The sequence below is a fragment of the Periplaneta americana genome, chromosome 1, assembly GCF_040183065.1.
Source record: "Periplaneta americana isolate PAMFEO1 chromosome 1, P.americana_PAMFEO1_priV1, whole genome shotgun sequence".
NCBI classification, from domain to species: domain Eukaryota; kingdom Metazoa; phylum Arthropoda; class Insecta; order Blattodea; family Blattidae; genus Periplaneta; species Periplaneta americana.
The window spans coordinates 19,154,536-19,173,002 of record NC_091117.1 but is presented as its reverse complement, the minus strand read 5'-3'; the positions used below and the strand labels follow the sequence as shown (position 1 = coordinate 19,173,002).

At 38.0% G+C, this 18,467-nt stretch overlaps 1 protein-coding gene across 2 annotated transcripts in view; it reads left to right on the top strand.

The window, feature by feature from the left end:
• The first annotated feature begins 849 nt into the window (after positions 1-849).
• LOC138711016 (forkhead box protein F2-like) overlaps positions 850-18,467 on the top strand; it is a 53,552-nt gene continuing 35,934 nt past the window's right edge. For both annotated transcript variants that reach the window (XM_069842412.1, XM_069842337.1), the window contains exon 1: positions 850-1,955. In XM_069842412.1, coding sequence (XP_069698513.1) covers positions 986-1,955 — 970 coding nt within the window. In that variant the 5' untranslated portion in view covers positions 850-985. The remainder of the gene's footprint in view (positions 1,956-18,467) is intronic.

Below are 18,467 nucleotides of genomic sequence, written 5' to 3'. Positions count from 1 at the left end.
AGCAAGGCATGTAGCACGTATGAGTGAATCAGAAATGCATATAGAGTGTTAATTGGGATACCTGAAGGAAAAAAGACATTAGGGGAGGCCGAGGCGTAGATAAGACGATAATATTAAAATGGGGTTGAGGGAGGTGGGATATGATGGTAGAGAGTAGCTTAATTTTGCTCAGGATAGGGACCGATGACGGGTTTATATGAGGGCGGCAATGAACCTCCGTGTTCCTTAAAAGCCATTTGTAAATAAGTAAGTAATAAGTGATGTATTTCTAGCTCTATCTTACAATCGGAAGGACCGAATTATTATTTTTGGTAGACGGATAGAGTTTATGTCTCCTTTAATGTGATGGATGGAATTTGAAATTCAAAAGCGGGGATAGATGGTAGTGAAGGAGTGGAACAGAAAATTCAATTAGGCCTAGTAGTGATTTTGAACTTTCTCCTCTAAAGCTAAATCGACATGTTTCTCCTCAAAATCGTGCACCATGCACATGAAATTATTCGAGGTGGGAAGTTACGAAATGAACGGGCTCCACGGTGCGTCTCGATAATTATTTTCGGAACTCCGGGACGCATATCTCGATTCCGGTAGGGTTCCAGAAAAACAGGGACGTAAGGCAATCCATTTGAGCGTATGTGATGCTGATTCTGGCAGTGTCACCATCTTGGCTAGATAGGGGAATCACCGCCTCACCTAGGAAGCTGTTTAATCGAGCGGCCGACATAATCACGAGGGGCGGGGCGGAAGGCGGGTCTTCGAGCGCGACTGGCGATGACGCCACTCTCCCCGCCCACATCGCACGCGTGTTTTTGTGAGGTGTCGCGTAGTGGGCTACTGTCGGCGCGGGGCGTTTCTTCAGTTCTCAGTTTACAGCGCTGTGGTGAGGACCTGCGATGTGTAAACTGTGGGCTCTGTGAGCGGCGCTTGTTTGGACAGCGCGACCACCAAAGTAAATGTTTACCGAGCTCGCGGGATACTAGTAGCGATGATGAAGAGCGAGGAGCACCAGTCGGTGGTGCAGCAGACCATCAACATCCAGCAGCACCTGCACCACCTGCACCTGCACCAGCACCACAGCGTCATCCTGAGCAGCCAGGACGTGCAGGACGCGCTGCCGCAGCAGGCGTCGGCCGAGCAGGACGCCGCGGTCGTCGCCAAGCAGGAGGCGCCCCCCGCCGCCGCAGCGGCGCCCAAGAAGGGCAACCCCGGCGTGCGCCGCCCCGAGAAGCCGCCCTACTCGTACATCGCGCTCATCGTGATGGCCATCCAGAGCTCGCCCGCCAAGCGCCTCACGCTCAGCGAGATCTACAGCTTCCTGCAGCAGCGCTTCCCGTTCTTCCGCGGGCAGTACCAGGGCTGGAAGAACTCGGTGCGCCACAACCTCAGCCTCAACGAGTGCTTCATCAAGCTGCCCAAGGGCCTGGGCCGCCCCGGCAAGGGCCACTACTGGACCATCGACCCCGCGTCCGAGTTCATGTTCGAGGAAGGCTCTTTCCGACGACGCCCGCGCGGATTCCGACGCAAGTGCCAGGCGCTGAAGCCGCAGTACCACCCCGCGGCGGCGGCCTACTTCGGCGCGCCGGCGGCGGCGGCCGGCTCCATGCAGCACTACGACGCCCTGCACCAGCAGAGCCTGGGCGGCGGCCCGCAGGCGCAGGACTACCAGTCCCAGTGCTCCTACGGGGCGGCGGCAGCGGCGGCGGCGGCGGCGGCCCAGCAGGGCGGCATGGGGCACCACTACGGGTACGAGTACAGCGCGACGCCGTCCCCCAGCGTGTACCAGCAGGAGCGGGAGGGCCCCGCCGCCTGGGGCAGCTTCCCGGACAACGCGTACATGAAGCCCCCGCTGAGTCCCGTGCCGGAGCAGCACGGCTCTCTGACGCCACCCAGCGTTCCGACGGCTGCCGACGCCTACACCTACCAGTACAACCTGCAGCCCAACCCCGCCGACCACGGTATGTAGCCTACAACACGTATTGCCTAAGCACAGGGAATTCCTCCAACGAGAAAGTCGAAAGCTTCCTCGCGGAAGACATATGCTATTGTTTTCATATTTTGATGTCCCGTTAGTTTTCAGTCTTATCAGCATCGTCACCGCTAGCAAAGCATTGGGTATTGTGGGTTTCAATTAGATTTATTTTCTAAAATATTATAGCCTAGTAATTGAATCTACAGCCACTTTTTCATGTCAACTATTACCAAGTATAGGCCTACCCTATCACACCAAAGCAAATAAAATCACAATGCCATGTACATTTTCATTAGCTATTATTACTAGGCCTATATACAGGGTGTAACAACTTTAATGTTTAGAATTTCTGGAACATGTTCCCTGACACGTTCTACGTCGATTAAACCTAACATACCTATATCCAAAGTCCTATAGGTTTGGAGTATTTGTACCCCAAAGTTAAATTTTTGAGTTTAATTTTATCGCTGAATACTGAAAGAAGTAACACCAATTTCCGAAAGTGACATGTCTATGTCATTATTTTTATTAGTACCATATTACATTTTAATATCAACTACTTGTGAGTATGAAAGAAGCAGTGCAAAGTTGAAAAAAAAAATGTCCTTAAGATTCCAAACACTGTACTTCTTGAAATTTGCCAATAGGCACGTGAAAATACCTGTGCACTAGGAATACTACGATTGGGGAACCGTGCTTCATACGCCAAAACAGCTGCTGTTGCATTGCCATCACACAATCCATACACATAAACTATGTCGGCGTATTCCTGATGTGTGTACACAAAAGGCATGTTTTAATGGTCAAAACTCAATAAAAAGACTAGTCACAATACGGTTTATTTTTCTCACAACTGTTATTTTAAACTGTTGTCTGTTTCGTTTCCTTAGCAACCTAAACAATTTTAATTTAATTTCTCTTAAAAGTAAAATTTCCTTCTTTCACTGCTTTTCAAATGTTTCTTATGTATCTCTAGCTACTTAGTAATGCCATAAAATAGGCCTTGTATAAACGGTATAATGCTTGGAGCTGCAAGAAGTTCTACTTTTTCCAGCTCTGTTATCTCTGTAACCTCTCAATTTCGGATATAGGTATGTTAGGTTTAATCAACGTAGAACGTGTCAGGGAACATGTTCCAGAAATTCTAAACATTAAAGTTATTACACCCTGTATAGGGGAGAGTCGGGTAGTATCGGACATCGGGTAATATCGGACAGTGAGTTTCTTTCATCTACCACACGATGATAGTACCTGATTGACATGGTTACGTTTCTGTGAAGTCGCATAGAGAAACGTAACCATGTCATTCAGGTACTACCATATGGTGATAGATGATAGAAACGCACTGTCCGATACTACCCGACTCTCCCCTATTACCTAATTAATTTATGATTCATTGTACTAATTCTATAATTATTTTGTCTGGTAACATGAAAAACATATAGGGAAAAGATTGGTAATATTGTGATAGGCCTACTAATAATATTATGACAGAAATTTTTTAAAAATTTTTTACAATTTTACTGAGGGAGAGAAGGACCGGTTTTGTGCAGAAACTTGTCCACAAAATTCCCTTAATACGTTGACGCAAAAAAACCGATCTTCCTCTCCCTCAGTAAAAATAAAAAAAAAAATTAAAAAAGAACTATCATAATATTATTAGTATCACAATATTACCAACCCTTATCCTACATAAATGCTTAAATAAATGCCAGAATATTGGGGTGAAGAAGTTTCTTAACATCTATAATGCATTAGTCGAATAAAAAAAAATGTTGTAGGGCTATAATATAGACTTAGTGCGCTAGGTTTCACAAAACAGTTTGCGATTCGTGAAATCTATTGCAATTAATGAAATGTAACTTACAAATTTATTTTGTTAGACCACATGAAATGAATATTACGAACTCCGAAATCCGAAAACCACTTTAAAATATATACTCTTTAGGCCTATTGATTAATTGTTACTGTACAGTGCAGGGTGCGAATTAAGATTTTTGGTGAGGGGAGGACAGAATCCTAGACAGAGAATACCACACATAAAATTATTATTATCCTCATTCTATACGGCTCAACGCTTGGTCGCACTGAGTTGCTTGTCTTGCATCTTGATCATAATAATAATTATATTCATGAGCAGGCTTAAGATAAGATGTGTAATTCCTAAGTTATTGATTGTTGTCAGCTTGCTGGTGATGATAATACATCAATATTATTTTCTTTGCTTACTTTATACTTTATAAAGTAGATAAGTTATGTAATTATACTTGTAGGAATTATAGGCTATTTTGTGAGGGGGATAGAAGTTATCCCTGGCAGGGATGTTAATATGAATTTATGAGAGGGGGATAACTTTCCAACAGGGGAGGAAATCCCCACCCCCCCGTTAATTCGCAGCTTGGTACAGTATTATTTATTAATATTATTAATTATTAATTGAGTTCAACTTTCAAATAACACTCGCCAATAACTTCAGTTTCAGGAATGCTGGTAGCTTCTTCAAAAGGAAATGATGCTGTCAACGTAACAGAGCCTAACTGCCAGTTGTAGTAGACCTATTTGTCAGTACCGAAATGCGAAACAAAATTCGCAAAAGAAAATTCAACCTCACATCTAAAAAATCACTAGCTTATGTAGTAATAATAGGAAGATAGTGGTTAGGTTCACCCTTCGGATATGAAGTAAGAAGACACGTACTATAATTTATTATGTAGCAAGCATCGGCCAAGCAGCCATCTTCCCGCAACAGAAGTCTAGAGCACATACTTTGTGCTAAAATGTAAAATGGCTGACATTAACTTACTTATGTGAATTTATAAGAAAATCTCGAAAAATAATTGTAACTTATGTTTTGGGCCTCTATTGCGGGAAGTTGTTCTGGCCGACACAATGTGTCAATTGCGCTGGAATTGCAAAAGCCTCCATTTAAATTTTTGTTTTGCTAGCGGTGGAGACACCGGGTAGTGTCACCAAAAAGGGACCAATAATATTCCATACTGTTATTTTTTTTCTTCTCTAACGTAAGAAAATATTGTCTATGCAGTTATATAGGCCTATCGCGTAAGGTTCACAGGAAACAAGCTCTAATATCACACTAAAATCAGTTTTTCTTGAAGTCCTCTACTTCCAGAGAGGTCAGTTAGATTTTCTTATTCAAGGAATTTCCTGTACAATACTCTGGGTGCGATTTAACGGGGCAGATGGGGGGATTTCCCTCCCCCTGTTGGAAAGTTATCACCACTCATAAATTCATATTAACATCCCTGCCAGGGATAACGTCTATCCTCTCTCACAAAATATAATTGCTTTATTACGAGTATATAAAATATAAAGTAAGCAAAGAAAATAATATTTGAGCCGTTGAGAGCAGAAGTGGTGTAAGCCAAAAATGGGTAATGAGGATTTAAGTAAATATTCTGTGAAATACAGCTCAAAGTAGCAATTAATAATGAATTTATTTAAACTATTAGTAGTCAGTGGATAGCATGAAGCACACATTAATTGCTACTTTGTGATGTACTTTACAGAATTTTTATTTTAAACTTCATTACCAAACTTTGACTTACACCACTTCTGCTCTCAAAGGCTCATTTGTGTATTATCATCACCGGCAAGCTGACAACAATCAATAACTTAGTAATTACACATCTTATCTTAAGCCTGCTCATGGATATAATTATTATTATGATCAAGATGCAAGACAAGCAACTCAGTGCGACCAAGCGTTGAGCTGTATCGAATGAGGATAATAATTTTATGTACGGTATTCTCCATCTAGGATTCTATCCCCCCTTATCGGAAATCTTAATTCTCATCTTGAATACTTACGACGCTGTCTGCATGTTTAGCATGTAGGCCTACTGTAACTACATAAGACTATAGACCTAACTGACATTATTGTGAGAGCATTTTACAGTTCATAATGAACTAGTACAGAATTAGGCCTATTTTGTGTTTTTAATCTCGTGTAGAGGATTGTCTTCCACATTTCGGAACTAGCTACATAAATTTACTTGCAGACTTCATTAACTTGTCTGGCTAGTTCAAACAACTGGTCATAACGCACCCCTTCAGGTGTGGGGCAACTATGGTGGAATATACAATCACAGTCAAAGCCTACAGTCTCATATAATAGTCTAAACTACCGGTACTTGTTACCATACTTCATACCTACGTTAAGACTTGACTGCAAATACTGAAGATTTCCAGATAAATGCGAATAAAATTAATGCTATTAGTGGTATTGTTAGAAAAACTGGTTAAGAATTATTACACCTCTGAGAAATCGCCAGAAGTTGTTAGTAGGGCCTATGCGAACGAAATTATAGGCTATCCGCAGTTAGACTGTAGTCACGGCAACTAAACAGTGACAAATAGGCCTAATGGATGATTAGAATAATATAAGCCTGCATGTAGTCTAACTAATTTGACTTAGAGAGTAAAAACTTCTGTCGATATTGCATCAGTCATAATTCGTAGACCTCCCCGGAAAAAGGATGTAACATCAGATTCTTGAAATATGTAATGTAGGTGGAAAAAGTAATTTTAAAGCATTATTTATTTATAACAATAAATTGTTGCTTTCAATGGCTGAATAAACTTGTATCCTTGTTTAGTCAAATGGTTGTGAATATAGTAAATACAGGCCTAATGAAATATGCCCCTGGAATTATTCTTCTTTCTCCTGAAACATGAATTACACTTTTGTTGGTTACATTCTTATTCCGTGAAGGTCTTCAATTTAATGGGTCTCCCCAACAGCGTTGTAACAGCCATAAGTTATAAGGTTCAGAATGTTGGAAAAAGTATTTATTAACGAAATATCCACACTCTGGAAGGTTTAGTTGTGTATTGTACTTGTTTTTCCCGATTTATTATCTAATTAAAAAAATGCTTTGTGTTAAAAATAGAACCAATAGTAACTTATTAGTTAATTAACTATTGGGGATATGAAATTACTGCGACGGCAATGGATACTTGTATATGCGGTCGCCTAGATGTCATTCATACTTTTACCACAGCCTAGTATAGGCTTATACAGTCACGAAGCTCCAGTTGATGAGAGTACTAGGAACAATAGACTGTGCAGGTACTATTTCGCATTGTCTGTGGTGAGGCGATAGTAGCGATCCTAGTGGTTAGCAACTATCTATGGATGCATATTCCCTACGTATTGAGCTTCGTGACTGTATATACTAGACTGTGATTTTGCTCTGATTTCGTCGCATGTATCTAAATATAAATAATACAAGGAAATAGGCCTATGTTAATAAGGGCCTATGCATTTAAACGTGCAAAATAAAAATATACCTGCATTTAAAAGGGAAAACCCTCGAAATAAACATTTATGCAAAATAAAGTAGGCTTCATTCGGGTGTAAATCCATGATCGGCAAAGATCCACTTTTGGTTTTTCAATATGTAAAATCAGAAAAAAACATGCAATTGCACAAAGTTTCGCTGTTCAGCTCATAACTTTTGGCTGTTACAGTGTTGTTGGGGTGACCATTCAATTAATAACAAGGTTGGCTAAAATCACCTCCATGCCATTTAACGGCAGTATAGCGGATAATAGTGTCGGTTATGAACTACGCAAACTTCAATAATTATGTGAGAAGAATAAAAAAGCGATCCTCAGTCGGAAAGGCAGAAAGAGTCCTAAGATTACATTTTATATAAGAACTCTCTAGCACCCCCAGAAAGAGTAAGTTACATTTGAAATAATACCTTCCTTAGGCCTATCACTTTATGCAAGCGGAATGTGGGCAATGGAAAGAACTCGAGAAAGACTTAAATAGTTGAAATTAAAATTCCTGTCATCGGTTACTGGATATGTCTTAAGCTTACTTATTTATGAACGAGCAGATGAGTTGGAAGTAATGAATATGCACTAACTAAAAATAAAAATTACAGAAAATTAACTGGAAAAATTGTGTGAAACTAAGGGATAGCGTTAAGGATAGCAGAAGTCATATTCGAGTACCACCAATTGAGAAAAGATTCTTTGAAGACCGAAAGGATGCAGAAAGTCCTGCTAGAATAAATCACTATTTTGTGTTTTTTGTGTTTTTTAATAGAAACGACTGCTTTTCAACTGGGTCTAAGACCTGTACTATTTCCGGTTCAACTGACTTGAGAGATACTAAAAAATAACAAAACCTATGCAATACTTTAGTAAATAAATTCCTATAGACCAACGATATGCCGAAAGCTAAAACACTTCCAAAATTGAATAAAAAAATTATGGTTTATTTATCGACGCTCGCAACTGCAGAGGTTATATCAGCGTCGCCGGATGTGCCGGAATTTTGTCCCGCAGGAGTTCTTTTACATGCCAGTAAATCTACTCACATGAGTCTGTCGCATTTAAGCTGACTTTAATGCCATCAACCTGGGCCGGGACGAACCGCAACTCGAGCACAGAAGGCCAGCGCTATGCCGACTACGCTACCGAGGCCGACTTAAATTGAATAAAATATTGACAATAACTATCGACAATCTTCGACGAAGTAATATAGGCCTATAATTATGGTCTCCTTGCCACTGTAGTGTAAAGGTTTGTAATATTGTGATACGAGTAATATTGTGATAATTCTTTTTGATAATTCATTACAATTTTACTGAACGAGAGAAAGATCGATTTTGTGCAGAAACTTGTCCACGAACATTCCCTTCTTAATACATTGACGCAAAAAAACCGATCTTCCTCTCGCTCAGTAAAATTGTAATAAATTATCACAAAGAACTATCACAATATTATTCGAATCACAATACTGTATTACCAATATTTACCCCATAATTGATTCAGGAGGGAAAGACCCGTCTTTTGCTAAAATACCTACTCTCAGCGGTCATAATTATTTAATAATAATAATAATAATAATAATAATAATAATAATAATAATAATAATAATAATAATACTGGCTTTATTTAACCTGGCAGAGTTACGGCCGTAAGGCCTTTTCTTACACTCAACCAGGATTAAAACTTGCTTACATAGTTGAACAACTGCTTTGGCGACGTTCAGCCGATGTAATTATTACTTTTCCTATTTTATTCATCATATAGACTTTAGCCCCTTTGGTAGAAGTTTTCTCTACCTATCTTACATTAGACACACACACACACAAATGGCAGGACTCCCGTGGCGTGGGATCAGCACGCCGCCGAATCTCTGTCCAAGACAACACATTAACAACGGACTAACATGCATGTCCTCGGTGGGGTTCGAACACACTAAGGTAGCGTTCCCACAGCATCAGAGCTGTGTGCTGTAACCGCTGCGGCATTACTTATCTTACCGATACTAAAACTCTGCAGTAAAACCGCTTTCGAAAAGTATTACACAGTGCTCATCTGTTCACAAGCTCTTTCAAGAGAAATTTAAAAAAGACCGACACATTGTACGCCTCTTACAGAAGGAAAAGTCTGTGAACTATCAACAGTAATAGACCTACTACAAGTGCTGACAGTTTTTTTGATAATTTTATCGAGTTTAACAAATATTTCTTGTTATATTAATTATTTCGAGATCGAAGTTCTATTATCTCATGACAAGAAATATGAGTTTACAGCGAAATGAAATTGAAGGACTCGCTCCATTTTTTGGTCAAATTAATGTTTTATTTATTTCATACGTTAAAAAATATGCGTCATCTTTCAGTGCAGGAATGGTATGATTCCGAGCATTTGGTAGTAAGTTACAGAGGAATTGGAGCTGAGCTCCCACTATCTTGTTCGTTGTTGACCAGCACATAAATATCAATAAATAAATAAATATAATAATAATAATTATATAATTATTTTTCAGGAAATTTTACGAATGGCGCATATCAATGACAAGTAGGCTACATCTGGAGAGTTTATAGGCTATCTTTTATTACAGTACTGAATATTGTACCGCTAACTATTTCTGTTATGACCAGCCGTATCTCGGGTAACTGCTCATTACTCATGAATAGATCATAGGCCTACTCGTATTGCTGTGACGTATTTTTGTTTATTTTTTCTTCTGTAATTCTTTACAATAGAGTGTAGGACTGCTAGAGTGTAAGAGCTGTCCCTATGGCCTTAACTCTGCCAATATAAATAAATAAATATTATTATTATTATTATTATTATTATTATTATTATTTACATTCTTATTTTATAGCTACAATGTTTACAATAGCGCAGAGCTGTAGGCCTAGTAATAAAGTTATGGAGAGGGCTAAGCAAGAAGAATTGAAAAATAAGTATTGTAAAAAAGAAATTATTGGCTTTATTAACGCTCGCAAATACGGTTAATGGGCAATTTTTTCACTCATAAAATTATTAATTATTAATATAGGGTAGCAATCAAGTCATATGTGCAGAATCAGAAAATCAATTGAAGGGTTGATAGGAAAAACAACCCATGTCAGTTTTAGCCGAAAATGAAATATTGGTACTAATAGAAAGCTAAAATCATGTGGCGTCTGTGTATGCTTAAAATACAAGCAATATATTATAAAGCATTGGGGTATTTATACCTATACTTTAAGTTTCTTATCCTTTTACATAACGAGATATAATGTTTTTTCGCTCCCCTGAAAAAAAGTGTTTTTTTTTTTTACATGGGTTGTTTTTCCTACCAACCCTTCAATTACAAATAGCCACACTACTGCTCAAAATAACTATGGAGAATTATAATCTCAAGATTTCAACAAAAAAAAAACTAAAACAATGGCCTTTCCAGGGAAATATGCAGTTCTATCTAAAATAGTTTTAAACGATGAAATTATCGAACAAGTACAGAGTTTTAAATATTTAGGATGTCACATATCTTATAATTGGGAAAACGATATAAAAGAAAAAAAATTACAAATTTCAAAGCATGTGTGGGACGATTAAAAGAACATTACAAACAAAAACAACAAAAGAAACAAGACTAAAGTTTTATAAAGTAATGGCAGTTCCCAATTTGACATATGGATCAGAAAATTGGGCCATGAATAGATCAGACAGAAGATTATTAGAAACGTCAGAGATGAAGTTCCTCAGATACGTTGCAGGATGTTCTCTAAAAGACCATATTCCTAGTGAAACAATAAGACAAGAACTCAAAATTTTTAATTTAAATGAAAAAATACAAAGTTACAAACAAAAATGGTATGAACATGTTTTAAGAATGGATCCTTTTAACCTAACTAAACAAGCATTATTATACCGGCCACAAGGTCACAGCGATGTGGGACGTCCTAGAAGACGATGGGAAGATGAATTCTGAGATCGGAAAGAGGCGATGACCTACCATGAAGATGAAGGAGAAGAAGAAGAATATAGGGTAGCAATGTGAATATCTAGATTTCTCTCATTCTTCATAAGCAACAGTAAATAACATCCCATTTATTTTGCAATAAGTTATTAAGATTGCACCAGAATTATCTTGTAGGCCTAAGGTATTCTTATAAGCAATAGATAAGTTATGTCTTACTTTGAAAAACCTTAGATATGTAAAAATGGTTGTTTTACATTAAAGCCTTGCTCGGAGATTTTGCATAGTTTATATTTGATTGTCATATAAATGCATCAAAAGTAAATATTATATAGGCCTACAAAATATTTTGTTCCAAAGAACATCAACATCTGTAACTAATTCAACAGTTCATAGCATAAATACGCGTAAAAAAAAATGACTTTCATATTGCATCGGCAAATCTATCGTGCTATCAAAAGGAAGTGCGTTATATGTCAGTAAAATTTTTAATAGCCTCCCAATGGATATAAAAAATCAAACTCAAAACATAATATTATTTAGGGCCAAATTAAAGAAGTACCTAATTTCTCACGCCTTCTCTTCTATAGGTGAATTTACGACATTCAATAACACTGCATGAATATTTCTGTCTTGTATTAAGTATCGATACAAACTCCTTGTGTTGTACTAGTATATCGTAAAACTCTTCTGTATATATTTCAACTAGACTGTGACTTTTTATTAAGACTTTGTAGTAGGACTATTAAAATTGTTTTTGACATGTTCCATATTCTAGCTGTGAAGCGATGTATGAATACCATGGAATAAAAATAAACAAAACACAATACTACGTGTTGTGAGCATGTCGATTGTTGTAAAATGGAGCTGATAAAGTTTGAAATTAGTATTTCTAGAAGCACTACTGGAAACAAGATTATAAAGATTGCGCCGTGGCTCAAAGAATGTGTGACGTCGAGGGTGAAGATATCGTTAGTGAGCATGTAGGACAACGTTGACTCCAGCGTTTCAATAATGGAAGAAGGGGACATTAAAGGCTTACAACATCTTGGAAGGCCTAGCTAATGTATGGAATATTAAGAATACACGCAGGATTTTGGAAGAAAATTCACAATAAAGTAAGTTGTAAGTTGTCAGAAGAACTTGGTACTTCAAAAAATACAATACATGGCCGAAATAAGATGCTTAGAAAATCACACAGAAGTTGTGGATTTGTACATCACGAATCGACACCTAAACAGGTTCAACGCAGCGTGAATAGGCCTATCTTTCGTCAGCTTATTGATAATCCCATGGAAGATAGATTTATCCGGAGAAATGTTATATGTGATGAAAAATGGGTATATTACAGCAACTCTGACACTTCAAAACAGTGGCTCCATCACGTCAGCCTGCCAAAGTCGTCGTTAAAAAATCGGTTTGGCCACAAAGTAATGAATCTTTCAGACGAACGAGCAGTCGATGCGGATCTTCGGTCTCAACAGCTAGAATAAATTCATGAAGTTTTAAGAGAGAGGTACCCCGGTTTAGTTAATCGAAATAGAATTCTCTTGCAATGCGAGACGCTATAGAGCTCGTAAGCAGTAACATCAGCTGCTGCCAGAAAGTCAAAAGGAGGACAGCAATGACCAAGGAAGCTTTTAATAGAAAAAGGAGCATCTTCTGCGGACCTCTGAAAAAGAACTAAGGAAGAGACTAGTGAAGTGCTTTGTATGGAGTGTGGCATTTTATGGGGGGGGGGAACATGGACATTATGACGTAGTCTAGAGAAGCAAATAGAAGCATTTGAAATGTGGATATGGAGAAGAATGGAACGTGTGAAATGGACAAACAGAGTAAGAAATGAAGCTGTGTTGGAAAGAGTGGGTGAAGAAAGAATGATGCTGAAAATGATCAGGAGGAGAAAAGGAATTGGTTGAGTCACTGACTGAGAAGAAACTGCCTATTGAAGGATGCACAGGAAGGAATGGTGAATGGGAGAAGAATTCAGGGCAGAAGAAGATATCACATGATAGACGACATTAAGATATACCTACGGATCATATGAGGAGACAACGCAAGGAAGCAAAATATGTCAAAATGGAAAAGGGACATAGTGAAGAGATAGTAAAAGACTTAGGGTGGGAATTTCTCAAATCAAGGCGACGAAAAACCAGACTCACCGCATTGTTTAAGGCACAAATGGGACACAAAGCATGGACCGACATCAATGCTAGATTAGTAACGCCTTCATACTTAGGCAGGGCTGATCATATTAGGAAGTTTAAATGCAGAAAACAAAGAACGGACGTGTCAAAATTTTCCTTTGTTAACCCTACAATAGTAGACTGGAACAGCTTACCTGCGGCAATCTTTGAGGGTGGTCCTCTCAAAATCAATACACTTAAGGAAAGGTTGAGAAGATTAGACTGCAAATGTAATTTTAGGTGCAGTGTAATTTTCTAAGTTGTGTCATGTAATTAATTAAGTTGATATGTAATTAATTAAGATTATATGTAATTAAATTGATATGTAAATAAATTAAGGTGATATGTAATTAAGTTGATATGTAATTAATTAAGGTGATATGTAATTAATTAAGGTGATATGTAACTAAGTTGGTATGTAATTAATTAAGGTGATATGTAATTGCTTAAATTGGTAATAGTTGGGTGAAATAGAAGTACTTATAAGTTAGGTTTACTTTTGCTTATTGTAGGCGTTATTATAGCATAGTTTTTATTTATAGTCCTAGGTTTATTGGATCTATTTATTTATAGTTAGAAATAAATTTACGTGTATTTTATTTTTTTTATTGCTGTAATTATTGTATTATTGTATATTATATATCACTGCCACTGAGTGTATACCCAATTGCAGTGTTAATAAATACATACATAGGCCTACACATAAAAAGGAAGGCAGAAAATAGGAAAGATCGGAGAAAGCAGGGTTTGTAGTGAAAGATCTGCCCTTAGGCAGAACACTGAATGAAGTGAATACAGCTCAAAAGAATATTGAAGAATTTAGGAGGAATCGAACTGCTACCATATCCGGCATATGGCCTCAAATTACCATCTGTTTTCGATCCATGGCCCGCCCATTTCCTGCGTGAAAGAAGTTCCAGAACTTGGAAGCCGTTGAAATGGATATCACCGAATTCTTCACAACAAAATCCAGGAACTGGTACCATCGCGGGATAATAAAGTCCCGCTGAAAAGTGGCCCAAGACTCAAGCCTTTACTTTGAAGATTAGATTAATTTCTTGTCACAACACACTCCAACTAAATTTTTACTCCAAAAATCGACATTACTTAAGGCTATAAGTTAGGTTTGCTTTTGCTTATTATAGGCGTTATTATAGCATAGTTTTTATTTATAGTCCTAGGTTTATTGCATCTATTTATTTATAGTTAGAAGTAAATTTACGTTTATTTTATTTTTTTTATTGCTGTAATTATTGTTTTATTGCAATGATATTTTTGTATATTATATATCACTGCCACCGGGTGTATACCCAAATGTAGTGTCAATAAATACATACAGACATACAAAGAGGAAGGCAGAGAATAGGAAAGATCGGAGAAAGCAGGGTTTGTAGTGAAAGATCTGCCCTCGGGCAGAACACTGAATGAATTGAATATCGCTCGAAAGAATTGAAGAATTTAGGAGGAATCGAACTGCTATCATATCCGGCATATGGCCTCAAATTACCATCTGTTTTCGATCCATGGCCCGCCCATTTCCTGCGTGAAAGAAGTTCCAGAACTTGGAAGCCGTTGAAATGGATATCACCGAATTCTTCACAACAAAATCCAGGAACTGGTACCATCGCGGGATAATAAGTCCCGCTGAAAAGTGGCCCAAGACTCAAGCCTTTACTTTGAAGATTAGATTAATTTCTTGTCACAACACACTCCAACTAAATTTTTACTCCAAAAATCGACATTACTTAAGGCTATAAGTTAGGTTTGCTTTTGCTTATTATAGGCGTTATTATAGCATAGTTTTTATTTATAGTCCTAGGTTTATTGCATCTATTTATTTATAGTTAGAAGTAAATTTACGTTTATTTTATTTTTTTTATTGCTGTAATTATTGTTTTATTGCAATGATATTTTTGTGTATTATATATCACTGCCACCGGGTGTATACCCAATTGTAGTGTCAATAAATACATACAGACATACAAAGAGGAAGGCAGAAAATAGGAAAGATCGGAGAAAGCAGGGTTTGTAGTGAAAGATCTGCCCTCGGGCAGAACACTGAATGAATTGAATATCGCTCGAAAGAATTGAAGAATTTAGGAGGAATCGAACTGCTATCATATCCGGCATATGGCCTCAAATTACCATCTGTTTTCGATCCATGGCCCGCCCATTTCCTGCGTGAAAGAAGTTCCAGAACTTGGAAGCCGTTGAAATGGATATCACCGAATTCTTCACAACAAAATCCAGGAACTGGTACCATCGCGGGATAAGTCCCGCTGAAAAGTGGCCCAAGACTCAAGCCTTTACTTTGAAGATTAGATTAATTTCTTGTCACATCACACTCCAACTAAATTTTTACTCCAAAAATCGGCATTACTTATTAGAAGGCATCTGTATATTTCGGTCTCCATCTTACATAGCAAAATCAAAATCGGTGACCTCAACAGCTTGTGAGTTCTGAACCTTATTGCGCCTCGATTAACGTCGTTACTGCAGCTTCGCACTTCATGCTGCGGGGTGCATCATTCAGTTTCCAAGGATGGCGCGCAGATGTCGAGATTGAGCGTATTATCATTTATTACATGCGCTGCCGTCATCACTGAAAACAAAACTGTTTGAAGATTGCGGGGCTTGCTACATGATTTACGAGATCTCCGCTTCCCCGAAATTACTTGCATCCGTAGTAGGCAATGTTGTAATCCTGAGAGGAATCTGTATTTATAGCCCGGTTCCTGAAAGGAAGGGATCTTATCACGTCGTTGGGTCTTGTTTTGTGCCACTCTGTCATCCGCAACTTGCGCAAAAAGGCACGAGACGCTTCGTCTGTTGCTTCGTCATTTGAATCCGGATATGCATGCAGAAACAAAGCTGAAGTAGACACAAAAGAGTCAGTACTCTAATCAACTTAGATCCACAATTAATTTTTTATTTTCCACTAGCCCTGCCGAGACTCTGGAATTCGTTACCTGCTAGCATCAGGGACTGTCGAAATAAAATTGAATTCAAACGCAAACTTACTAGGCACTTGGTCAGTAATTGAGACTCGTTCAGATATGGTTTCTTGTAAATAGTTCTCTTAATCACTAAATATCTCAATATATGGTAATTTCATCACTATAGAATTTTGTTATTCTAGGTTTAATTTGTAATTCAGTAAATACAAAAATATTCTTTGTTCTTGACTTCTATGATAAATTGTCTAGCTTTCATTAATAAGGTAATCTTGTCGTACTTTAATTTTTATTGTAATTGTAATTGTAAATTTAATATTAATTGTAATTTTATTCTTCATATTATAGTTGTAATCCCCTGGTAGAGGGGCAGAGAAGGCCTGATGGCCTTATCTCTACCAGGTTAAATAAATAAATACTAAATACTAATACTAATTATCTTAGAGATTGTTCTGTATGGGTGTGAAACTTGGACTGTCACTTTGAGATAGGAACAGAGGTTAACGGTATTCGAGAATAAGGTGCTTAGGAAATACAGAGCGATCCAAAAGTCGCGCACATTAAAATTATAGTGTCTATATTGAGTAGTGCAGTTGGAAAGTGCTACCGCTAGTTAGCATCATGGGTATTAACAGCAATAAACCTAGACGTCATTGTGATGTGTATGTAGGGGAGACCCGGCTAATTCCGCAATATTAAGAAGTAAATCTATCATATTTTTATCAAAATGTTTATTGAAAAATATCATCAAGGTATGTAGACATGGACGAAACTTTTCATTACCAAATGAGGTAAAGAGATTTATTAAGATGCAAATATATTTAGTTGTACATACATTACAGTTGAAAAAGAACAACTCGGGTAATTCTGCAACATTATCCGCAATAGGACTTGACTAATTCCGCAATAGTAAGTAATTATAAAATACATTATGAAAGTAACATAAAAAGAACAATTTATATGTACAGTAACAATGCTCACTTTATTCACATCTGTGTAGCAAAACACGAAAAACTGTGTAGCAAAACACGAAAAACAGCCAACTTTCGATGTTTCACTGTATTTCCGACAGAGATGTAGACCAATATCCTTGATTTTTTCCATAGCACTGCAGAGGACATGCCTCCTGTTGACAGCCTCTCAAAACTTACGTTCATGCTATTGTAAAGCCGCAGTAAAATCATAAAGGGGAAACTAGGGTCTGTTGGACAGTCGGGCATGTTGGACACTCTGAACTTTAACGGTTTACCTCGCCACTTGTGGGCACCACATTCTGCTAGAAGTCAATGACGGAAGTAGCCACGAGTGGGGCTACTTCCGTCATTGACTTCTAGCAGAATGTGGTGCCCACAAGTGGCGAGGTAACACGTTAAAGTACAGAGTGTCCAACATGCCCGACTGTCCAACAGACCCCAGTTTACCCTATGCACTACTGCGGAATTAGCCGAGTTTCCCCTATACGCTGACGCTTGCAGAAGTCCTTTGTTTATTGCTCGGCAAACATGTCGTTTTCCCAACAGCAACGAGTTTTCATTGTTGAACATTATTTTTCCAGCGTTCTTATGCACGTGTTGTAGACGAATTTCGTAGGAATTATCCGGATGTGGCAGTGCCTAACAATTCGACCATAACGAGATTAATTGCCCGTTTTAGGGACTATGGATCAGTTGCAGTGAAGAGGAGAACAGGGAGACCGGCCGGCTATTTTAACTCCTGCTAAAATGGCTGAGGTGAGAAATGTGATGGAGCGTTCGCCTTCAAAAAGCTTGCGGAGACTCTCACCTCACTCTCAGATTTCATATGGAAGTGCTCAGAGAGCGATGACGCGGTTATAAAAATTCCCTACATGAATAGTCGAAGTTGATTTTAATTTGCAGTTATAATTTGACTAGATATATCATGCTTCTGCTTCGAACATCTGATTTTTGTTGTACCTTGTGTATCAGGGTTTATTAAATAATATTATATATTTTTATTTCCCGATCTCAAAGGATTTAAATAATCTTATTATTTTAATCATTATTTTATAATTACTGTTCGTAAGAGAAAACACTCTGCGTGAACATCACTGCCTGTATGGTTACAACACAACTCACTACTTTTTTTTATGAATTTTTAACTCT